Below are 24774 nucleotides of genomic sequence, written 5' to 3' on the forward strand. Positions count from 1 at the left end.
AGGTTGGCCCTGCCTCTAAGTAAAGGAACACAGAACTAGGGTTAGAAATAGTTACACTTTGAGCAGCCACCCTTCCTAGTTTTGACCACAATCATGTGGAAACTAATATTCTGCTGGGGGGCAGGGGGTTACACTTTAAATTCCATGTGAAAATTCTAATTGGTGTAACATTTCAGAGTCCATCTGGCCATTCAGAGCAGGACACATGCATCTAGAGCAGACACACACCCAGAAACTACTGCTTATGTTTATTTATCTTAGTTTTTGGTCTCTGTCTCCCTGTATTGTGTTTCTTCTTGTTCCTATTTTTATTCTTGACGTTATGTGTGTCATAGTATCGGACACCAACTTTCTTTGAATGTTGCTGCCGCTCTGCTCTTCTTCTCTGTGAAAGCAGAGCAAAACATACTTTTATTTAAATCAGACAAGGCCTTCCCAGCACAAATTGACAATATCAACAGCTGTTGCTTTCTGCATGTATGGAAATGTCCAAATCTCTGCTTCCTCTATTTTGTCAAGCAGACAGAAAAGGTAACTTCTTACAGTGAACACATTTTTAAAATCCATGGCACAAAGCAGTCACTAGAACAAGTAAGATTACCCACTCAGCACAGAAGCAGATTGTTAAATATACAGCCTATCCAAACTTAGTTAATGGCCTGCCTGAAACAGCAAGTTTCAATGAGAGAGCAAAATTAAAACAAAAAGGGCAGGTGAGTTTTCTTGGGAAGGGTGTTCCATGCCCTTGATGCTGACTCACCATTCCAGAAGTTTGGAGGGGGGAATGCAAAGGAAGGCTGATGCCAACCTAATGCAAGGGAGGGGAAGCGTACCAGCATTGAGACTTTGCACACTGCAAGTACAGTGGTACCTTGGCTCACGAACTTAATCCGTTCCAGGACTCTGGTCATGACCGAAATTGGTCGTGAGCCAAGTTAAATTTCCCCATAAGATTCAATGTAAATAAGGTTAATCCGTTAATCTGTACTATTTTTTAAATCAGAAAAATGTAAAGCAAAGTGACAAAACAACAAAGATCATGGCCATCCCCCCACCCCCCCTAGCACAACTGCGATTGCGCCTGCCATCCCTGCATGTGCCTGCCATTCTGGTGCGCTGCAGGGTGCGAGACAGGCACGAACGCAGACCACGGGGGGGGAGGGGGGGGAGACAGATGCGATCATGCTGTGGGGGAGATGGCCGTGATCCCAGTTGCCATCCAATGTGGAGTTTGCAACCTGAGTCACATTTTTAATGAAATTTTTGTTTGCAACTCGATTTGGTTGTGAACTGAGGGGTTTGTGAGCCGAGGTACCACTGTGTAACTGAGCATGAAGCAACATCTCCCTCTGCTGCCTCACAAGGGCAAAACTGTATGGAAGAGTAAAACCCACTCAGATTTTGCTCTGGAGTGCAGTTTCACAGTTAAGAGCACCTTGGGTAGTGGCTAGGTACAAAGCTTCACTGCTTGGTAATGCATGGAATGTTTCAGAGTCAGGTTGGGGGCAATCCAGAGGCAGCAGTACTAGCCTCTAAAAAAAGCATTTCTGCCTAGCAGCCCTCACCGTCCCATTTCAAGTGGTCATGCTGCAGGGGGAGCATGACCCCCCCCCCCACTTGACCACTGTCGCCCACACAAGGCCTTTCTTGCCATCAAACCCATTCATATTCTGTAGCAAAATACATACTAGCTCCCTAAACTGTGACACTTAGCATGTGTGGCAACTAGTTTTTGCCTGTTCAACTCGCATGCTGTATGCTAAACAAGATCTATTTGTACTGGAGATGCTTACTCGTTTTCACAGTGAGGGAGGAGGAGGAGGTCTGGGTACAGGAAGAAAAAACATTTGCTAAAGAAGACTGGCAAATGGTTGTTGTTGTTTCAAAGACACAAAGAACACGTTTTTGGGGAAAACTGATTACATGCCAAGTGACACGTGCCGAGCGCCTTTCCGCACGGCGCACTGCAGCACGCTCCTTTGCACTGGACCTGTGTCTGCATGAGCAGCTGCAACCTACCTCCTTTGAACTCTGCGTTGTCCAAGGCTTCTTAGCTGCACTGGTGTCCAGGTCCTGATCCTCCTCTACTTTCCTTTTCCCAACTTTCTTCTGATTCCCTAAAATCAGTGTTTCAAGAATGAAGGGAAGAAAAATTGTACACATTTAATGACGATGGCACATGCCAGCTGGAGTCATCTTGAAGAGCCAAACAAGGCAGGGCAATGGATTACCCTCAATCTATTTGCTTCCAATATTTATGCTGGGAAATAGGCTTTGCCCAGCCTCTGAATGATCTTTCTCTCTTTATACTCCACTTGACACACAGCCTCAAATGTGCTTCCTTAGTATGGAAGGTAAGAAGAGTTCCTTGCAGTAAAAAACGAAGAGTACAAATAGGTCAGATATTTGCAGCTGGAAAAGGAAAGCAGTATGAATCAGGCAGGGCACATTTCTGCTGGTTGCAGCCATCCCAAGCCTTCCATGGAGCACTATTAATCATAGAAACATACAAACAGAGCAAGTCAGAAGGGGTCTCTCAGGCCATCTAGTCTGACCCCCGGCTCCAGGTGGCTCCGCTCATGACATGCCCACAATGTGCATGTCCAGCCTCTTTGAACAGCCGCACCAATGGGGCCTCAACCACCTCCCATGGAAGCCCATTCCACACCCTCGGGGTCCTGACTGTCAGGAAGTACTTCCTGGCATCTAACTGGAACCTTGGTTCCCTGAGCTTTGCTCCATTGGAGCACGTCCTGCCTTCCTCTGCAGGGGAGAACAGGTCTCTACCCATCTCCATCTGACATCCCCCACATATCTGTATGTCACCAACAGATCCCCTGAGTCTCCTCCAGGCTGAACAGGCCCAGTTCCCTCAGTCTCACCTCATATGGCATCCCCTGCAAACCAGCCACCAACTTTGTGCCCCTACACTGCACTGACTAACCCGGCTATGTTGTTGTTAGTCGTGAAGTAGTGTCCGACCCAGTGCAACCCCATGGACAACATTCCTCCAGACCTTCCTGTCCTCCACCATCCCCCAGAGTCCACTTAAGCCCACGTCAACGACTTCAGTGACTCCATCCAGCCACCTCATCCTCTGCCGTCCCCTTCTGCTTTTGCCATCTATTGTTCCCAGCATTAGGTTCTTCTCCAGGGAGTGCTTCCTTCTCATTAGGTGGCCAACATATCTGACTTTCAACTGGCCTTCTGAAGAGCAGTCAGGGTTGATCTCTAGGACTGACTGGTTTGATCGCCTTGCGGTCCAAGGGACTCGCAGGAGTCTCCTCCAGCACCACAGTTCAAAGGCCTCAATCCTTTTGTGCTCAGCCTTCCTTATGGTCCAGCTTTCACAGCCATGCATTGCAACTGGGAAAACCATAGCCTTGACTATACGCACTTTTGTTGGCAGGGTGATGTCTCTGCTTTTTAGTATGCTGTCTAGATTTGCCATAGCTTTCCTCCCCAGGAGCAAGCGTCTTTTAATTTCTTGGCTGCAGTGCCCGTCTGAGGTGATCTTGGAACCCAGGAAAATAAAATCTGTCACTGCCTCCATTTCTTCCCCATCTATTTGCCAGGAAGTGATAGGACTGGATGCCATGATCTTAGTTTTCTTAATATTGAGTTTCAAGCCAACTTTTGTGCTCTCCTCTTTCACCCACATCAAGAGGCTCTTTAGTTCCTCTTCACTTTCTGCCAGGAGAGTGGTATCATCTGCATATCTGAACCTGGCTATATCCTTCCTATAATGAGGGGCCCAAAACTGAGCACAATACTCCAGTTGCGGGTGCACCAGAGTCGTATAGAGTGGTAGTAATACCTCTCTCAATCGAGAAGCCACACTTCTGGCTATACAACCAAGGGTGGCATTTGCCCTCTTGACCACTGCATCACATGGCTGACTCATGTTTAGCCTGCAGTCGACCAGCACCCCGAGGTCCTTTTCACAAGTGCTGCTCTCCAGCCACTTCTCCCCTAACCTGTACTTGTGACACCCATTCCTATGCCCCAAGTGCAAGACCTTGCACTTATCCACACTGAACGCCATCCTGTTGTCTCCTGCCCACTTCCATAGTCTGTCCAGATCCTTCTGGATCTGGAGTACCTGCTCCTCAGTTGTGGCCACTGCTCAAGTTTTAGTATCGTCTGCAAATTTGATCAAATGTCTGTTCACCCCTCCTTCCATGTCACTGATGAAAAGATTAAACAGGATCAGCTCCAGGACAGAGCCCTGGGGGACCCCGCTTGTCAGTGGCCGCCATCCTGATGATTCCCCACTAATGGTTACCCTCTGCTTTCGGTCAGGCAACCATGCCCTAATCCACCAGACAGTGCTTTGGTCTATCCCAAAACTCCTCAGTTTCTCCACCAGGATATCATGGGGCACGTTGTCAAAGGCCTTGCTGAAATCCAGGTATACCACATCCACTGCATCTAGCCATCTCGAAACCTTGTCATAGAATTCCACAAGGTTTGTCTGGCAGGACCTGTTTTTGCGGAAGCCGTGTTGTGTGGCTGTCAGCCTCCCTTCCCTATTTAGCATCACTAGATCTCTCTCTGTTAGGAACCTTTCCATTGTTTTTCCTACAATGGACGTAAGGCTAACAGGTCTGTAATGTCCCTTTACTACCCTTTTTGAAAATTGGGACCACTGATGCCACCCTCCAGTCTTCTGCAACTTCACCCGTTCTCCACGAGGCCTCGAAAAGGGAGGCCAGCAGGCATGAGAGAACCCCTGCCAACTCTCTTAAGTACTCTCGGGTGTAACCCGTCAGGGCCGGGCGCCTCTGTAACATCCAGTGCCCTGAGGAGCCCCTCGACTTCTTGCGGAGGGTGACTCTAATCTGTGCCCCTAAGTCCCCGGCCTCATCTAATCTCCCATGCGGATCTCTTCCGTCCTGCTTTGGGGAGAACACAGATGCAAAAGAGTCATTTAGCATCTGTGCCTTTTACTGGATCTCCTTCCTCCTTATTTAGTGGTCCCACTACTCTTCTCCCTCTTCCTATATACATGCTGATAGAAGCCCTAAATACACCAAATCTGTCCAGTATAAGACCTCAAAGCATATTTACCTGTGTTGTAACAGAGCTCTCTAGTCTCATCAGCTGCCACAGCCACAGAATCCATTGGTGATTTTGCAAATACTTTCTCAGTCAGCTTTTTGGGAATTCTGCAAAGTAGGCAGGCAGGCATTAAGTACTTGCCAAACCTTGGTTCCCTCCTCCCCAGCCACTGTTCCTATCTCAGCCCCTGCAACTTTCTACCATTAGTACACACCCTTATTGTCAAAATGTATCCTTCACCTGTGACAGTCAGAGGTTCCAGCCATCACAGCACCTGCGTGGGGGCTGCACACATCTCATTCCAAGAGAAATATCCCCTCTGAAACTCATAGCACAGTGGCAGCAACACCCTAGTGTGCCACACAGAGTAGTCCTAATTCAAAGGCAGCTTCCTGCCTGTGAGAGCATTGCCAGGCCTATTTTAATCATGCCACAATCCAAGGGTCAGAAAGGATGGCACTCGAGAAGCACCACCCAGCAGTGCCTCGGTTCTGCGGCCTTCCTGTGCAGCGTGCAGCCTGGCTCCTCTTCTGGGTGGGCTCTGCTCACAGGATGCCATGACTGGGGCTGCCTCCATGGATGGAAGGCACTTCACATCTGGCCAGCCTGGCGTTACTGCAGAAGAGTGGCTGCTCATTCTCACATCTTTACACCTGCATGAGCCAGCTCAAACAGGTTCCACCCCCTACAGGAAAAGGCACTACCTTATTGCTGAGAACCTCTTGGCTTTGGCCTGGGCCAAGAATTTCTTGTATTTAGCAATCTTCTCATCCAGGGATTTCAGCACTGTGCTTGTGTCTTGCTCTGTGCCTGCCTTGCTGGCTGCTGGTCCATGCGGGCAGTGCTCCTCATTTCCTTTCTCCTCCCCATCCTCCTCCAGATCACTGTCAGTCTCTTCCACATCTGATGCATCTACAGGAACCAGGTCTTCTTGCAAGAACTGAGGGGCCACACTGATCTTCCCAAAGTTCTGCCGTACATGGGACAAGGGCCATTGTGTTGCCGCCGAGTCGGGGCAGTCATCATTCCTGGCCTCGCTGACAAGCACCTCTGCTGACTGAATATTCTCAGTGCTCTCACTCTCACTGGTAGCTGCGGGTCCTTCTGGGACAGCTGCTGTGAGCTGAAAATAGAAGACACCAACACAACCCATCACTTTCTGCTCTTGTATTTGTTCCACAACAGTACTGGTGCAACAAAAGGTTTGATCAAGGCTCAATGAAGCATGGTTTAATTAAACCACTCTGAGATGTTTCAATCAAGCTCACATGAAAGGATGTCAAAGAATACCTCTAGGCCAGGGGTCCTCAAACTTTTTCAACAGAGGGTTAGTTGAAAGGTGCCAGTGGTGGGGGCAAGCTGGCAAGGTGGTGCTGGTGGTGTGCATGGGCTGGTGGAGGGGGTGGGCGGGGGCGCGCATCCAGGTGGGAGCAGGTGCGCATGGCACGGCAGCAGTTTGCTTGCTTGGAGATCATTTTCTCTGAGCAAGTTCAAAATTATCTCCATGCAAGCAAGCCGCCACCTCCCCTAACCCAAAACCTCTGAGGAGGGCTGGATAAATGGGCATGGCGGGCCATATGCGGCCCATGGACCGTAGTTTGAGGACCCATGCTATAGGTGTATGTCAAGTGCTTTACCGTGTCACAGAGTAACTATGACACCACCCTTATCCCTCAAGATTAAGTTTGTAGCCGTTTAAGGGACTCGAGTTTGGAGAGTTGGCCTGACTCCTGATTTCATTTTAGAAACCAGAAGTCTGTGTTCCCCAGGATGACTTGATCATGGCGTGAACTTAAGGGGCCAAGGTCCCCTTGGCTTTATGGCTTTAACTTGGAAGATTCACTGAGGAATGTATTTAAAAACATAAATTATTTATATTAAGGAAGGCCTCCATTACCTAGTTTTATGAGTGGAAGTTGATATGAGGCCCACAAAATCTAGTAAATCTGCTCCCTTTTGTTCCGCCCACTTAACTCAGAGGGTGGGAAATGATAGTGCTGTAAGACTATCATCCAACCAGCCACTCCTACTGTTTTCTGTGCTTTCCTTAAGGTCAAGTGTTTATCATCAAAATAATTGAACTTGCTTTTAGATACTGGTTGGTTGTTGTTACGTGCTGTTGTAAACCAATATATTACCGTTTACATCCCACCTTTCCCCTTCTAAATACCCATTCACAATGTTCATGCAGCCTTACCTGTGCACCCTGTTCCATAGCTGGGGGCTTTACAAAGAAGGGGATACGGCCCCTCTGCCAGTCATTCAGCACCATCCTACTGGCTGTCTGCGCGTCAGGCTCTCCTCCCTGGAATGGCCACAGTCATACTGAAAAGGGGCAGGGCACCCAGAACAGCCCCTCCCCCAGCCAGACAAGAGCAGAGTCTGCTTCCGGGTGTCCATCTCGTTCCAGTGATCTAGCTGGGCAGCAGGTTCTGGCTACAGGACAAGCGGTGGATGGATGACAAGATCTTACAGAAGAACCCATCCCCATTAAATATCCTCTTGCGCAAGGAAAAGACAGGCTTATAATCCACCTGCCAAGTATAAAATGCCTTGAGAAATACCTTTTTGCACCTTCACTGCTGGGTATCCTGGGCATATCAAGTAGTGACAATGAGAAATCCATTTCAAATCCAGGTTGTGACACAACAACATGGAGAGAAGTGAAAGGGGACTATTTCTGAAAGACATGTGGTGCCTTTCTCCCTGGAGCCAGCTGGATTCATGCATCCACAAGGACACCCAGAGGCAGAATCTATTCACTTCAGAGAGTGCCTGCCTGCTTGCTTGTCCACTCTGGTGAAAGAGCTCCCTGCTGTGGCATCCCTCCCCAGCACAATGCGCAACCCACTCTACTGCGTCAAAGATCAGCACATTGGCTGGCCAGCCAGTCACCCGGCAGGCTGCTTTTCCAGGGCAGCAGCATCATACCCTACCCCAGTGGAGGCAAACCTAGGGCATACATGCCGCAGTGGGCATGCAGAGCCCTCCTGTGGGCGCATGAGCCAAGTCGCCCCTGCAGCCCAGCGTTGGATAGCAGCGTGCACAGGGGCCATGCGCATGCTCGGAAAGGAGTGGCGGCGCCAGGCCATCGCCATCACAGGCCGCGAGTCATTAGCTGCGACTCATCCGAGCTTTTCCATGGCCGGTCAATGCGCTGCCAAGGAGATCTATTTTGCTTGGACTGGCTGTGAGTTGCTTTTTCTAAACTAAAACTTCAGTATTCAGGTTTTATTGCAGTGCTGGCACTTTGCGAGGCATAAGTGGGCTTTGGGCTGCAGTTAGGGGACTTGGTCTCCACAAGGCTTGCCATCACTGCCCTTCCCTATCCCAGGCGATCCTCCGTGGCAAGCGGAAGCAGGTTCCTTCACCTTCAGTAGCTTCCCAGTCTGCAAGGCCAGCTTCTCGAGGAAGTCCTCTGCATTCTCCCAGAAGTCTATTTTGTATGTCTTGCGGATGTATTCTGGCTTAGCCCTCTCCAGCACGGCAGCAATGTGGTCTTCTGGACTCTTGATTTTTTCTACTTGCACCTGGAAGCAGTCAGTAAGAAAGTTTAGGGCCCTGAAGGATAAGGAAGGGGCCCCACAGGCATCTCCACCCACTGCCACAGAAGTCTGTGTGAAGACTGTGCGTGCCACTGGACCTCAACGGTACTTCCATAGTGAAGTATGGATATCAGACTGGTGTTGGGTCATGGGACACCCTAAGTATCTCTTGCGACACTCACCACTCCCTTCAGTACAATGTCTGTTTCAGTGTCTCCTGAGGGGTAGACCACTCCTGGGCAGTCAATGAGGAATATGCGGCGCATCAAGGTGATGTACTGCCACACCTGTGAAGGACAGAATGGAGTGGACTTTACCCTTCTTCAAATGGAATTAAACATGGCAGCAGCTCCTCTAAATCGGGAGAAAAGCAGCCATGGCACAGCTAAGCATTGACAGCTCATAAGTCACCGGCTCTTAAAAGCTCAAAGAAAAGAAACGCTACAACTTTGCTCTGAGCCAACTGGGCAAAAGTGGCAACATGTTTCTCTTCTGGTCACTACCAAGACATCTACTTGTCCTGTCACAGTTTGGCAGAAGCTCAGCTGTAGCCCTTTTTGAAGAGGGATTAGACTATTTGGTCATCCAGCCCCATGGAGTTTTCCTGCCAGACTGATCAGGAAGAGGCTTCAGCTAATTTCTGTTCACATCCTGTTTTGGAAAAACATGGAAACATAGAAACAAAGCAAGTCCAAAGGGGTCTCCCAGGCCATCTAGTCTGACCTTCGGGTCCAGCCAGCTCCGCTCATGCAATCCCCAACACGTCGTCCAATCCTTCCTTGAACACCCTCAGTGACGGGGCCTCAGCACCTCCTGTGGAAGCCCATTCCATATCCGAGGGGTCCGAACCATCAGGACATACTTCCTGACATCCGACCTGAAGCCTGGTTCCTTGAGCTTTGCCCCACTGGAACCCATCCCACCCTCCACTGCAGGGAAGAATGAGTCCTGGCCCTTCTCCACATGACATCCCCTCTCATACCTATAAGTTGCTAAAAGATCCCCTTGGTCCAAATGGTGCACAAAGTATTTTCTTCCGCAACCTTCACATTTACTTTTCATAATTTATTCTGCCTCACAGAACACTGATGTCTTTTGGCCATGGACAACCTTCAAGCAATCTGCCCTTCAGGGCTGGTACAAGGACGGGCAACTGCAGTTCCCAGCATTTTTAGCCAGTTCAGCCAATGGTGAGGAATGGTAGGAACAGCAGGCCTAAGCATCTGGAGGGCCACCATTTGCCCACCATCAGGCTCCAAACATGAACACAGGGACTGCTCTGTCTGCATCTCGCCTCACCAGTCAAGCAGCATAGTCCTAGAAGCAAGGAACACGCATGGTTCTGATCCATGCGGCCCCTTGTCCTCAGGGGCAAAAGGGCTACTAGAGGCATGCTGGATCGGTCCATGGGGAGGCTTGCCTTGGTTTCGCCTGCAATGGGTGCCACACTGCAGACCTTCTTGGAGCGGAGTGTGTTGATCACAGAACTCTTTCCCACATTGGGGTAGCCAATGAAGCCCACGCTAATTTGCTTCTTGTCCATGTGTAGCTGCAGGAGAACAAAGCACACAGAGAAAGGCCGGCTGGCTGTTGACACCCCACAACATTTAGAGAAGGGAGGTTTAGACAAGCTGTGCTTCACGAGCATGCACTCGGTCTACTGATGCAGCCAAAGGAGAGACGGGTGTCTGGAAGGGGACACAAAACTATGGGCTCCTTTTACTCATTGATGGTGTAGCATATGCAGAAAGACGTTATCGGCCGGTGCTCTTTAAACAGCCTAATGGTTCAGGTATCCTGTGTGGCACTGTCTCTCCCCCTCACTGCTCCCCACCCCCCACAACACAAGCCATGAAGAGTGGTGCACGTGCAGCTGCTGAGACTGCTGCCTACAAACTCTTCTGCTATGTTTGGCAGATCCTCAGTTATGCCCCCAATGCCAGAAACTAGCACAGGACAACCAGACCAACTGAACTATAGACAGAAGCTTGTGCCAGGACTTGGGAGCACCCACACCTCTTCTGTAACCATGGAAGATTCAGGGTCCTCTTGACCAATTAACTTTTCTAGAACAGCAGAACTCAAGTACCCAGAGAAGCGGGGCCACATGGAACTGCTCGTGTACACTTGTGAAAGAATCACAGCTCCAACATTCCAGGGCTCCTCACTGACACTGGATGTCCAAGATAAAGATGTACTGTACCTTTCCAAACTGCCTCAATAGTTGGATGAAAGCTCCTTTTCCAAAGGGGTTTGTGAGGCTGGCATGAAAGGCTAAGGTTGGATAATCCTGGGAGAGGACGGCAACCCAACGTTTCTAGAAGGAAAGAACAAAGAGTCATACACCATCTCAGCTCACAAGGCAGGTACCCAAGCATGAAGGGACTGCTGGGAAACTCTATTCAAGCCTACCAGGCAATGCCTGTCTAGTGCTTTCAAATACACAACCAGTATTTCAGCACTGGTTTCCTCACTTGTTCAAAGGAATTCGTTCAAGTCTAATGGGAACCAAAGAGCGATTTCAGATAGGCAGATAAGTCAGCTCCCAGAGGTTTAGAAGTGTACCAGCAGAAGAACTGCTCCTCCACAGGCAAGAAGAGCTGCTCCTGCTCCACCACTAGGCACACCACTTGCAAGAGGCTTACCGTGGCCCACGTGGGCACAAGATCACATTTGTTCAAGACAAAAATGAGATGCTTCCAGGGCTTCTCCTTCTTCAGATAGGCCTCTACATGTGGAGAACGAGTCCCAACGGGGTCCCTGGCATCCAGCACTTGCACAACGACATCTGATGAATCAATCACCTGCCAATTCACAGGGAGGGCAAGAGAAAAATTAAGACTGGGAAGAAGTGTCCAACACTTATTCCAGGGAAACAGGCTACCTCGGCCCACCACATCCCACCAGCTGAAGCCACCATTCCAGACTGGTAACACCACCACACCCTGAAATGAATGAGAAGGCATGAAGCACCTTAGCCTGCAAAGAACACACCTGGATTTTCTACAGGCAAGTCACATACAAACTGCTGAAGGGCACCAGGCTGGGTTCAGAAACAGTGTTAAGGCAACGAGCAGCTGATCTGCTCTGATTTCATTACCAAAGATTCTGAAGGGACAGGCTGCCTGGAAGCAATAGCTGTAGCCAGAGGCTCAAAAAAACTCTCTCCCCCTCTCACTGCCCAGCCAGTGCGATTTCTTAGTGGAACACTAGTTTGTGCGCACACATGCATATGTGCAAGAACCTAAGAAATACACCTGAGACGGCTCCTTTGAGCACAAGAAGGTGTGGAGACAGACAAAATAAGCACAATCTGTACAGAGAACACAGATTTCGCTAATAGTTTCTGCGTTCCAGATATTTTTTAGGATAACTCCCATCAGCCACAGCCAGCTTGGCCAATGGACAGGGCTTGTGGAAGTTGTAGTCCGAAACATCTGTAGGGTACATCGTTGGGAAGACTGGGGAAAGCATGAGGAAGCATCTGTGGCCTCGCAGCTGCCCAGTTTTCTCCAACAAGCTACAGCTCAACAAGGAGCAAGCAACAGCAAGCCTCCCTGAGATGGCCTGAGGCAAGAGCCAGCAGCAGAGCACAGAATGCCATGGCAGGAAGAGCCAGCACAAGGCCTCTCCAGATGCAGCTCCGGTGATCTGCTGGAAGAGCAACCACAGTGCCCCCTTAATCCAAGCCCAGGCAAATCTGGATGAGCCACACAGAGACCCCTCCTTTCCATTTCATATCCATACCTTGTAAAGTTCTCCCCAGATACGCTTGGACTGCCCCTTCTTGTAGATTTCTTCTCGCACCTCTTCCCTAAAAGGGGTTGAATGGCACCATCAACAGGTGAGGTGCTACGCTGTGTCAAACTACTAGAGGTACCTGCAGGCCAGAACCCCTTGGGGGAAGACCCATCCCCAGGTGGAGGACTGCAAAGAACACAGTAATTCACCTTGCTCAATTTCTTTGCTAACCCCCAGTCACACAGCCGTTCCAAGTCCCAAGAGGCAAGCGAGCATCCACCCAAAGCAGCGGTGTCAGGAAGGCCAACATGGGCAGACAGGAGGGAGGGCAAGAAAGGAAGTGGCCACAGAGCACAAGTGCACCGCCATCTCTGCAGGCAGGCTGCCAGGAACAGAGCTAGAGATTCAGTGCAACTGCCAAACACCGTCATGACAGGAAGCTGCTCAGTGATGTGAGCCAAGTCCACTGGATTGGTCGTGGGAGGGATTCAGCCCATTCCACGAGACAGAAAGCCACACAGTTACACATGAGTAAGATCCATCTGCAAGGCAAAGCCTCCTTTCTCTATTAGACAAAATATTCTATCATTACCTCAATCTACAGGAAGCAGGTGGGCAGGGTGGCAGAGGAAAGAGGCCAAATTCCTCCCGTAGGAAAATGTGCAAAGAGCTTACCTCACTCCAGTATCTTCTGTTACCAGGTCCCGGTCCTTGTCTCGGCTGTAGTTGCTGGCTTCAACGACGGCATTTTCTACTAGAGACTGCACATCACTCACCACGAGATTCGGTCGCTTCCTTTGTGACTTGGGGCCAAATGTTGTTTCAAATGTTTCTGTGTCAAGAATGTGGACTTTGGAATTCTAAAAGAAAAGTTGAGAAGATTTGCCTTGGCCCTGAACAAGATCCCTCAGCTCAAAAGACTGCCCAGACTTCAGGCTTTCCTCAAAGAGGCTACAGTGCTGCACAACTAAGGCCTATCCAGGCTTGCCAGGCAGAACTGTTCCCTTTCTCCTCTTGGTATCCATTCATTCAATATAATTCAAACTGCAAGGATGAAAATTCAACGGCTATCTCCACTCATTGCTTTGTTTCATCAACAGAGCTGCAGATCCTGCCAAAACTCATATTTATCAAGGATAATCTGCCCCATATTTTGGTCTTTCCTTTGAAAGGCAGGTTTCAAATGCCAGCCCCTTTCTTAGAACAGTCTCCTACAGCCAGCAAACACTGCTCATTTTGGGCTTGAGTTGCAGAAAACACTTTCCTTAATTTAAGATGTTTTATTAGAGACATATGGAAACTCCCGAGAAAACAAAACTCTCCAGGATACACAAAAGAAACAAAGCTAGCAGGCCAAAGCAAAGGGGAATTTTTGACTGGAGATAAAAGCATGGGCTGAGGGGAGGGGGGAGGGGTTCTGGCAAGCTCAAGGACAAAGCCAGTATACCCCATCTTTAGCGCCAGGTCTGGAGGTTGCTGGCACCACGCCTCATCTGGGATCCTCTGCCACAGGAGCAAGCCCAGATCTTGTGCATCATCCAGCAAAGAGCAATTTGGACCCAGCTGCAAAGAACCACCAAGGTTACTGAGCCCCGTGTTAGGTGCTTTCCAGGGCAACACAAGTTATTGCTTTGGTCTGGCCAGGGAGCAGTAAACAGGAAAATGTTCTACGGGGCTGTTCTCCAGCCAGCCAGATTTACAAGGAGTGCAGCCCAAGGAAGATTCCAATTTGCACAAAACTAGGAAGCAGGTCCTGGCACAAACATGAAGACACACAGGGTGGAAAGTGGCTTTATGTCACACCTGTGAGTACCTTCTCCCCGGCCTTCTGCGCCAAGTAGAAGCCCCCTTCCTTCTTCAGGAAGCAAAGACTGACAAAGTCTAGTTCTCTCTTGCAAGCTATACATGAGTAATGTTAGCATGTGTGAGCAGAAGGACCCATCAATATGCACTTGCTGAGTCTTCCTGATGTACCTGCACACCATGTAATTAGAGGATGATTTTCAGGTGAGAGAGAATGTAGCAGCACCTGTGCACATACATCAAAAGGAACAAACTGAAGACTTGGGATACCTGTTGGGGGGTGAAAATAGGTCCACCTTAAAGAGGCAAGTGGAGCACTCACATGAGGCTTAATCCGGTCATGAAGAAGAGACAGGGGCAGCTTGGCCTGTTTCATGACCACTCTGTAGGGGTCATTCATCACTGTCTTCATCTCTTCTTGGAACACCTGGAGGGATGACTGCTTGATCACACGTGTGTTTCCTACATGGGAAAAACCGTAAGTTGGCCGACGCCAGTGCTTGCTACACCCTGGTGTCACCACAACAGTAAAATAACGCTTCAAGAACAGCAGCAAGGCAGTGCTTTATCACAACAATGTGTCTTACCCTCTTTAAATCCAGCAGGTGGACAATAAAGGTCACTACTGCCCACCAGCACATCTTCTACCCAAGAAACCCAACCCAGGAAACATTCCCTGAAGCACTGCTGCAGGCATACTCACCAAACCATTTAATGTTGGGCTCCACTCTGGCCACTGTGCCTGGTGCCACCATGGACTGGAACTGCAGCGGCCGGACCAGTTTCCCGTGCTTGTTCCTATGAAAGGAGAGATTCACTGGAATTCTGATCGACATTCCTGTGGCCTTGTGGGAGCCATTCCCACTGAAATACTGTGATCCCGGGCTGTGGCCCAATAATTCCCCAATATCTGCTGGCAGGGCAAAAACTGCTAGTCCAGGGTTGTGAGGCAACGTGAGCAATACTGAGCTGAATGGACCAACTAAAAGCCTGACTTGCACTGAGACAGGATGGATGCAATTAAGATGGCAAAACATGTTTGAAAAATAAGGATTTCAGGAAGCATGATTAACAGAAGCAAAACTCAACTGATCTGATATTGGAGTCACCCCTGACCCCGAAGTTGAGGAGTTCCTCAGGGCACTGAATGCCAGGAAGCACTTCCTGACAGTTAGCACCCCAAGGGTATGGAATGGGCTTCCATGGGAGGTGGTTGAGGCCCCATCGGTGAGGGTGTTCAAGGGTAGGCTGGACATGCACATGATGGGCATGTCGTGAGCAGAGCCAGCTGGAGCCAGGGGTCAGACTAGATGGCCCGGGAGGCCCCTTCTGACTCGCTCTGTTTCTGTGTTTCTATGATCTGAACTCATTGCCTTACATGAAGGAGATGCACCAGCTTGTGCAAAGGCAAAATGCACAAGCAATTCTCAATAAAGTCAGACACAGCAGAGAAGCAATCATTCCGCTCCAGGTGTACAACTGGAAACAATAAGGGCTCCTTGGCCACGTGTCAGGTGGGAAGGCAATCGGGCTGTGAAGGTAAGAGTGCCTGATACTTAACACTGACACTTTCCACAGGCTCTGCCAAGCCATGGAGCAGAGCCTCTAAAAAAACACTTCACTAAGAGGTTCCATATTTTACACTTGGCCCTCTCTCACAAGCAGAGATGTTTAGAGAAACACAGCAAGGCCTCCATTCAGCACCTGCTCATGGGCACAGCACATGCCAGCACACGGCTGGGCATGAAACTGACGAGTTCACAACTGGGATGAGAGCGAAGCAGGCTCTACCCTCACTTCAGAGAGGCTCTAGCTTTCTTGAAACAAGCACACACAGAGCACTCCTTGATGACACAAACAGTCTATTTATCAGCCAATTCCATGAACAAGGTGGAAGGACCAGAGATCATCACATGAAAGGAGAGCCAACGTGACATTTTTTTCATTTTTTCCTTGCATCTTAAAAGATTCTAAGGTTTTGATCTGAATAAGTTTACTGAACAAGGAAAGTTTTAAGAGCAGTTACTTCCCTTGTTCAGTGATAAAAGAAACATCAATACAGAATTTGGCCTCCTAAAGTGCCTTCAGAGGAAAATCCTTATCTTCTAAGTTCTGATTTCTGAATCCTTACATTCCAAGTTTTGGTTCCTGACTCCAAGCAGAGCAGAGCACATCAGAGCAAGCTGCCCTGGATGGTCTAGGCCTCTGGGATACAAGCAGCCAAGCTCCCAGGGAGTGAGCGACCAGGAGTTTGGCGGGGGAGGTCCCTAACATTTCTCCCCCCCACTTTGTCTCTCTCCCTTATTTCACCTTAATTCCCCCACTGCACGCAGCGGCACAAGGAACGCACCAAGAAGACTCCATAGCAGTGGCCTAGAACCCCTCTTACAGGACAAAGTGAAAGCGTCAGGTGTCCATCCTCTCGACAATAAAACAAAACAAAGAATTTCTAGACAGAGCGGAGGAACTGCAACAGGTCAGGGTATTCCAGAAGGAAGAAGAGCAACAGCAAGCCAAGGGGGCAGAAGAGAACCCCGAGGGAAGGGAAAGTGAGGAAACTCGCTGGAACAGGGTAACAGACACAGAAGACCTAGAAGACACTTTGCACCCGTGAAAGCAGTGGGACTCTCAAACTACTTCAAGTTACTTGAGGAAGGGACATGTGAGAAACCCACTGTGGAAGAATAACACGACACACTGGGTAACTGGGTTTCCATCTACACTGGCTACCAATTGAAGTCCAGGCTCAATTTAAGGTGCTGGTGATGACCTATAAAGCCCTAAATCACTTAGGGCCTGGTTATCTGAACGAGTGTCTCCTTCCAGATGTGCCTGCCTGCCCGGAGGCCCTTCTCTGGGAGGCCTCCCTAAAGGAGATTAGGAGGATGACTACCCAGAGCCCTATGCAGTGGTGCCCAGACTGTGGAATTTGCTCCCCAGAGAGGTTCGTCTGGCGCCATCACCTTTTGCTGGTTGGAAATTTTATTAGGACACTGTGGGGTTTTTTGTTTTATGTTGTCAAACCGTCCCGAGACCATGGTAAGGGACGGTCCAGAAAAGTTTTAAAGGAGTAAAAAAAACTGAAAAAAGAGACAAAAGGCCAATCAAACAAGGAAAAGGATAGCAAGGTTTGCAACAAAGGAATAGGAGTGCTAGTTGTGGGAGATTCCCTCTTGTGCGGGATGGAAAAATGTTTATGTTGTGATCCAGAGAATCCCCAAGTATCCTGTCTCCCTGGCACCAAGATTGAGGATATAACCAGCAAGTTCACACTTGTATGACCCACTGACAAATACCCCTCCCTTCTCTTCCACATGAGAACTAATGACACTGCCATGAGAAGTTTTGCAGAAATAACATCAGACTTCAAAGCTCTAGGAAAATAAAAAACACTGGGGCACAGATAGTCTTCTCCTCAATCCTGCCAGGACATAGAAGAGGAACTGTTAGGGAAAGAAAAATCCTTCAGGTGAATAATTGGCTATGATGGTGGTGCTGTAAAGAGAGATCTGGATTCTGGCACCACAAGCTAAGCTTCCTGGGGGATGGACTCCTGGCAAATGATGGGCTGCACATCACAAAGAACGGGAAGCAGGTGTTTGGCCACTGCATGAAAAACTTTGTCAGGAGAGCTTTAAACTAAAACCTATAGGGGAGGGAGATGTGGAGCATGACATACCATTGCCTGGCAAAGACATATATTTCAATGGAGGAAAAAACCTCAAGCAGGGCCCAACAGCAGTCTCCCAAAAAACCTATATAAAACCAGGGCACAACGAGAACAAACTTTGATGTCTCTACACCAGTGCCCAGAGTATGGGAACCAAACAACACCAGCTTGAACTCATGGTTCATGAGGACAATTATGATCTTATAACAGAAACTTGGTGGGTTTCTGACTGGGTCTCTACGACTGATGGATACAACCTGTTCAAGAAAAATAGAAAGGAGAAAAAGGGAGGTGGAGTCGCACTGCATGTAAGAGACACATAGACCTGCCCAGGAATGCAAGACGAGGAACTTAGTAGCCCTATTAAGAGCTTCTGGCTAAATTTAAAGCAGCAAAGAATAAGAAAAGCATAGTGATTGGCCTATATTACCATCCACCCAGTCAAAAAGAGGACAAGGATGCAACCTTCGAAAAGGAACTTGCCGGCATTTCCAAGAAGAACGATGGAGTCCTCATGGGGGACTTCAATTCCCCTGATACGTGCTGGGAGACAGATTCTGCCAAGCACGGCCCCTCCAAGAGATTCCTGACATGCGTTGCTGGCAACTTTCTCCAGCAGAAAGTAGAGGAAGGTATGAGAGGCTCAGCTGCCCTCGATTTAATGCTAACTAACAGGGATGGCCTGGTGGAGAAAATAGCAACCATGGGAACACTGGGGGAAAGTGACCATGGCAACACACCTTCAAGGGAAAAGGAGTTCAAGAGGGGTGGGAATACTCCAAGCACAACTACAAACAATTCCAGCAAGAAAAAAGTGTAGAAGACAGCAGAGGAAGCCCATGTGGCTCCACAAGAAATTACGTGATAGCCTGAAAGAAAAAAAAAATGTACAGGAAGTGGAAGCAGGGCCAGGCCACAGAAGAAGAATACAGTGGTACCTCAGCTCATGAACTTAATCTGTTCAAGGACTCTGGTCGTGACCCAAAGTGTGGTCATGAGTCAATTCTCTTCACAAGCCAAGTCAAATTTCCCCATAAGGTTCAACATAAAAAAGGTTAATCCCTTCTGTAAATATTTTTAATCACAAAAATTTGAAACAAAGTAACAAAGAACATCAAAGTAGCAAAGTACAGTACAGTAGAGAACACTAAGGTTCTCTTAGTGTTGAGGGGGGAGGTTATTGTTTGGAGAGAGAGTCCAAACCATAATCGTGCGAAAGTGATCGTGCTCGGGGGAGGGACGGGTGTGATTGCGGGCCTGCTCACGCAGGGCGACAATCATGGTCACGCCCATCGCCCCACTCCAACTCCAAGCACAATCGTCACCCAATGCGGAGTTCATGACCTGAGTCAAAATTTTTCTGAAATTTCTGTTCGCGACCCGATTTGACTGTAAAATGAGGCGTTTGTGAGCTGAGGTACCACTATATAAACAAATAGCAAGAAAATGTACGGACAGCATCAAGAAGGTTAAAGCAGGAAATGAACTGCAAAAAACAAGGGATGCTAAACACAAGAAAGCCTTCTTCAGATACATCCAGAACAAAAGACATCAGAAAGAGAAGGGTATCAAAACTTGCTGGTTTTAGTGGTAAAACCAGCAGTGGTAATCAGTATTATCCTTTCAGAATGAAGAAAATATTTTGCTGTACATATTATTCAGCATTATTTTTACTATTTCTGCATTATGCTTTTGAATTTCCTAACTTAAAAAAAGACATAGAAATATAGAAACAAAGTGAGCCAGAGGGGCCCTCCTTGGCTAAAATATCCCATCAGGGTCTCCTCTTCTCCAGGCTGAAAAGACCCAGTTCCCTCTCAAGGCATCCTTCTCAAACCGGCTACCATTCTTGTGACTCTCTGCTGAACCGATTCTAACCCAGCCATGTTTCTCCGATAATGCAGAGCCTTAAAAACAAGCAAAATTTGACAGAAGAGTTGTGCAACACCAAAGTACTACCTTTTTCTATTAAAAATCAAGCATGAGGGACAATCGGAACCCATTCCATGTAGCTCAGGTTAAACCCTTTGTACTGTATCAAAGCACTGATCAAAATCCTGTCTACCATAGCAACTATTAACTATACAGGGGAAAGGGAGTTTTAACCTCTTAAAAACAAATACATCTTTAACACCTTTGATGGGGGATCTGGACTGGGACTATAGCATAGGCTACATTAACCAAATTGCCCATTCCAACAGCTAGTCATTTTGTCAGAGAAGGTTGAATTCCCTTGTCACGTGCCACTGGACTACAGGCAAAGAAAGCAATTTGGAAGTAAGTTTCTATTTCACTTAGAAATAATTTTCAAATTTAGATGAAGTTGCTTTGAGCTGCTGAATTGCTGCATTTTTTGCACAGTAATCTGTGAAGGGCTTTGCATCATTATCTTTGAAAAAGAAACCTGTAGGGAAGCTTCCAATGAAAGAAAAGGCTTTTCTGTAAGTTTATTTCACTAAAAGCCTCAATTGTGTTTTTGTTCCTCCCAAAGATACCAACTACTGTGCAAAAATATCAACCTTAATCATCACGATCTAAAACTTTTTCTGTTCTACCTTTAAGGGTTGAACCATCTCAAGGTGGCATCACAAAGTGTAATTTCAAAATAATAATGAAACATCAATTCCCAACAATTTATTCATGTGTCATTAAAAGTCCCTTCAGATTCCATTCCAATGTTTGTTTTTTTAGGAGGAATGTTTATTATGACACGTATGTCTCCCTTTTCACCTGCGTTCCTTCTGCCGGTACATGTTGAGGCGGCGAATAGTTGCCCTGTCCCGCATGTTGTGGCCTCCAGCACCAGCTGGCCGATCTAAAGAAATGGGGGTTGGGGGAAGAGATTAGACAGTGATCATAACTTAACGATCCTTTTGCAGAGTAAATTAATTTCAATTAAGGAAAAAAAAGTTGATTTAAATCAAGTTCCCTATTTAATTTTTTTATACATTTCCTCAACATAGGCACATACCTGACCAGGAAGCCATATTAACATACAACCAAATAGAGTATTATTTACACTGTTTCAATCTTACAATCATGTTTTGCATCTTTTTGTTTCACAGTTATCTACTTCGTAAGCCATTCTTTCGTGGATTCTCAATAACCATTTGAGGTTAATGATGCAATCCTATACAAGTCTACTCAGAAATAAGTTCCATTATATTCCAAGCAAGTGATAAGGGATTCAAGCCTTTGTATAGGAATAGAGGGGGAGGCAGGCTGGACAATTTTGTCAACTTTTTCTTTCCAGTATTGTTTCATCCTGTTTCACTCTGTCTTGGCCTATCCTTGCCTTCACAAAAAAACAAAGCAGCAAACAAAAACAAAATGCCTATCATTGATAAGTCAGAGCAAAGTTTGATGGTTTCTGAAAAAAGAAAAATCAATTTATTTTTAAAAATGCCATTTGTATCTACTGGGCCACCTAGTTATTCTGTTTTAACTAATTTCTCTGCATTGTTTGGCACAATTCCACATAAGCACCACAATGTAATTCTATCTAGGCTATGTTTTTCCCATATGCAGAGTTAGAGAAACAGAAACCCCAACATGCTAAGAAAGGAAGAATTGCAAGTTAGGTGGGACAAAATCATTGTTTGACTTTTATGAGAATGCAAGACTAATATATTTATGAGGTTGCTTTAATTATTTTAAAACTAAAAAATGCTGCAATGTTTGTTTAAAAGCATCACTTTTTGTCCACCCCATCCTTCATTTGGCTCCAGTGCGCTGTTTCGCAAACTATGGACTGGCGTCATCCTTCACATGACGCAGACTGCCCAGTGTCTCCTTCCTTGGCCTTCCCATGCCATGGCTGCACCATGCACATTCTATAAGCAGGTGTGGCAGAAGTAAATGAGCAGACAGAAGGCCAACATCATTATTATTGTTAATGCTACCTGGCATAAAAAGAGGGTTCCCACTGAAGCAGGAGTCCCTACCTTCTTGTGCAAGCGGGCACACTTGCAATTTTGAGAAAATGAGGTGGGCACTCTCACACTGGGGAGATGCTCATCGGTGAAGTGGCTGATCTGTGGCATGGCCAGTCAAGGATCACTCATTTCCCAAAAGGCAAACCAAAGGGCTCCAAGATGCAGTGATAGCTTGGCTCACAAACTTAAGCTGTCCCACTACTCTGGTCACTTGGGTCGCGAGCCAACTCAAATTTCCCCATCAGGTTCAATGTAAATAAGTTTAATTCGAGCTGACCTCTACAAATGTGGTCACGAGTCAATTTTGTTCATAAGCCAAGTCAAATTTCCCCATAAGGTTCAACATAAATAAGGTTAATAGGTTCTGTAAATTTCTCTTTAATCACAAAAATTTGAAACAAAGTAATAGAACAACAAAGTAGCATAGTACAGTACAGTAGAGAACACTAAGCTAGGTGGGGGGAGGTTACTGTTTGGAGAGAGAGTCCAAACAATAATCGTGCGATAGCGATTGTACTGGAGGGGGGTGGGGAGTGGCCGCGATCGCGATCGTGCAGGGAAGATGGCAGCAACACCGCCACGATTGTGTTGTCACCCAGTGCGGCGTTCACGAACTGAGGCATGCTGTTTGTGACCTGCTTTGATCGTGAACTGAGGCGTTCGTGAGCCGAGATTCCACTGTAACTCTTCTGGACCCAAATAGCCAGCAAGGCTTTGGTTTGTAGCAGGCCGATTACTTTTTAATCGTAAGAAATATGGTTAAAATTTTAGGAGAGGCAGGAAGCCTAGCTTACCAAGTGTTTGTGTGCTCACTACTGCACCGATTTTGAACCTCCAAATCAACTAATTCATCCTGGAATGGGGAGGCCAAGGCCTGATACCGCCAGAGGCACTGACAGGTTTCAGACAACAGAACACTCAAGCCAGCCTTGCAGCTGAAACGCGTGTTTGAACTTAGCTAACAAGTCATGGATTCTCCAAACGGGTTGCTAATGGTAAACCAGCTGCAGCTCGCTGGAGAAGCTGCGTTCAGACAACAGAGTCACCCGTTCCCAGGGCCCCCCGCACGCGATGCGCGCCAGCCCTGCCGCGGGTTAGGGTGGCTGACGGACCCGCCTCCGGCAAGGACGCCGCTCCGGCGAAGAACCCGGCCCTTTCCGCACGGGGCTTCGAGGCGTCCGGCTGCCCGCCGGTGCCCGCGAGCCCCCGGCGCCTCCTGGAGCCGCCCCAGCAGGCCCTGGACTGCCCGGCAACACGCCGCGGGCGCAGGCGAAGGGCGGCGGAAGCAGCGCCGATCCACGGCGCCGCCCGGCCGCCGCTGCAGCCCGGGCAAGGCGGGCCGGGCCCGCAGACGCGTCGCCCGACGGCCCGGGGGACTCACCGGGGTTGGTGCTGGCCGCCGACGGGTTGACGCTGGCGCGGCCCTTGAAGCGCGGCTTCGCCATGGCTCCGGCTCCGACCCTGCCCGGCCCGCACAGAGACGCGCCGCCACGAGGCGCGGTGACGCACTTCCGCCGCGCCCCGCCCCGCCCCGCCCCGCCCCTTCCGTCGCGGGGCGGCGGGGCGTCCGGGGCCTCGGAGGCAGCGGGCGCTCGGACCGGTGGCGCCGGCGCCTCCGCCCCGCGGGAGGAGGCCGCCCGAGCCCGAGCGCGGGGAAAGGCCTCCGGCGCGCCCCGGGGAACGAGGCGCAGCGCTGCGCGGCGAGGAACACGCGGGGCCGGAAAGCGCCCCGCGCCTCTGCGTGGCGGCTCCCTGGACGGACGTTGGCTGCTGGTGCGAGGGTCCGTACTGTGCCTGCTTACTCTTGTTACACGTCCACAGTTTCTGCCATGCTGTTGCGTAGGCTTAAGTACTCTCAGTAAGTTGCCTATTTCTAGCTAACCCTAGACTGACTCACATAAAAGGAGAAAGCGCAAGCAATAATGCACATGTGCACACGCTGCGGTGGCCGTGTTTTTGGGTGCATACACCCCAATGAGCCATGGTGAAGTGTGGCGACCATGCAGCTGGTTCCAGAGAAACCAGTTGTACCACATGGTAGATCCAGGAACAGGGTTCAGACCACATGGCGATCCATCCCACAGTGGAATGCACCATGGTTGGTCGTTACATGTGAACCCAACCACTCTTTTTTCCTGTAGCTCACACAGCAGTGCAGAGGAACAAACTGCACTTCTTACTGCGAGCCTTAGTGTGCAGTCTTAGCAAGCCCAAAACTGAGCAACAGTTGTAAAATTATGTCCATGTGAGATATTCATATTTTCCAGTCACATGGACTCTTGAATGAGCTCAGACAGGTATTTAGTGCTGCCTCATTTAGGAAAACTTAAATTCCAGACAAACTGGGCTCCCAAAGCAAATGAACAGTCCATCAGGCCACTGAAAATATGTAACGCCCTCTTCCACTGCCCTCCTCTCTTGTCTGTACTAGGGGCAGGGCAAGCAGCCTGATCGTGAGAACCCTGGAAGCTGCTTTCTGCTTGGCCCATCCAGCCTGGCATTGCTGACACTGACTGGCGGCGGCAGCTCTCCCGGGTTTCAGGGAGGAATTCAAGCAGCCTTACCAGAGATGCCTAGGCTCAGACCTACAGCCTTCTGCATGTGAAGGAGGTGCTCTGCTGCTGGCCCCTCTGCAGCCTCTGCCCAACCAGGGACACATTTTATAAAGGCAGACTTGGAGTTAGCTTTCTGTGCAATAGGTGACATCTGGACTGGACAACTGTCATGTGGTTTATGCAGACAGAGCAACAGTCGGTCACCAGGGCAAGATGGTCAGCATCAGCATCGCAACTCTGGCTGAATCACCAAGTTGCAGGTGTTGCCTGGTCAAGTCCCAGGCAGCTTGGGACCCTGCGGTTTGATGGGCCTCCTTCACGCACAGCAGCCTTCCTGCCCCATGAGAACAGCTGGGGATCTCAGTGGTACCTTGGCTCACGAACTTGATCCATTTCAGGACTGTAGTCGTGACCCAAATTGGTCATGAGCCAAGTTAAATTTCCCCATAAGGTTCAATGTAAAT

At 48.7% G+C, this 24774-nt stretch overlaps 1 protein-coding gene across 1 annotated transcript; it reads right to left on the bottom strand.

Annotated features, from left to right (window-relative positions):
- Positions 1-231: 231 nt before the first annotated feature.
- GNL2 (G protein nucleolar 2) lies at positions 232-23258 on the bottom strand. The gene is made up of 16 exons (XM_044421337.1): positions 23137-23258; positions 20551-20635; positions 14854-14948; positions 14473-14612; positions 13023-13207; positions 12354-12420; positions 11252-11410; positions 10810-10923; positions 10027-10155; positions 8789-8893; positions 8433-8591; positions 7259-7366; positions 5766-6184; positions 5071-5168; positions 2020-2117; positions 232-385 (listed from the first exon to the last, which is right to left on the bottom strand). The coding sequence occupies exons 1-16, from the start codon at positions 23198-23200 to the stop codon at positions 236-238; spliced, it is 2175 nt and encodes a 724-aa protein (XP_044277272.1). The 5' UTR covers positions 23201-23258; the 3' UTR covers positions 232-235.
- Positions 23259-24774: the final 1516 nt, after the last annotated feature.

The sequence above is a fragment of the Varanus komodoensis genome, unplaced genomic scaffold (assembly GCF_004798865.1).
Source record: "Varanus komodoensis strain SLA01 unplaced genomic scaffold, ASM479886v1 scaffold118, whole genome shotgun sequence".
Lineage (NCBI taxonomy): Eukaryota > Metazoa > Chordata > Lepidosauria > Squamata > Varanidae > Varanus > Varanus komodoensis.

Coding starts and splice junctions, on each gene's coding strand:
- GNL2 (XM_044421337.1), bottom strand. CDS start 23,200: ATGGCGAAGCCGCGCTTCAAGGGCCGCGCCAGCGTCAACCCGTCGGCG. Junction 13,208..14,472: donor ATGACCGGATTAAGCCTCAT/GTGAGTGCTCCA, acceptor CTTTTCTTTTAG/AATTCCAAAGTCCACATTCT. Junction 2,118..5,070: donor AGAGCTCTGTTACAACACAG/GTAAATATGCTT, acceptor CACTGATTTTAG/GGAATCAGAAGAAAGTTGGG.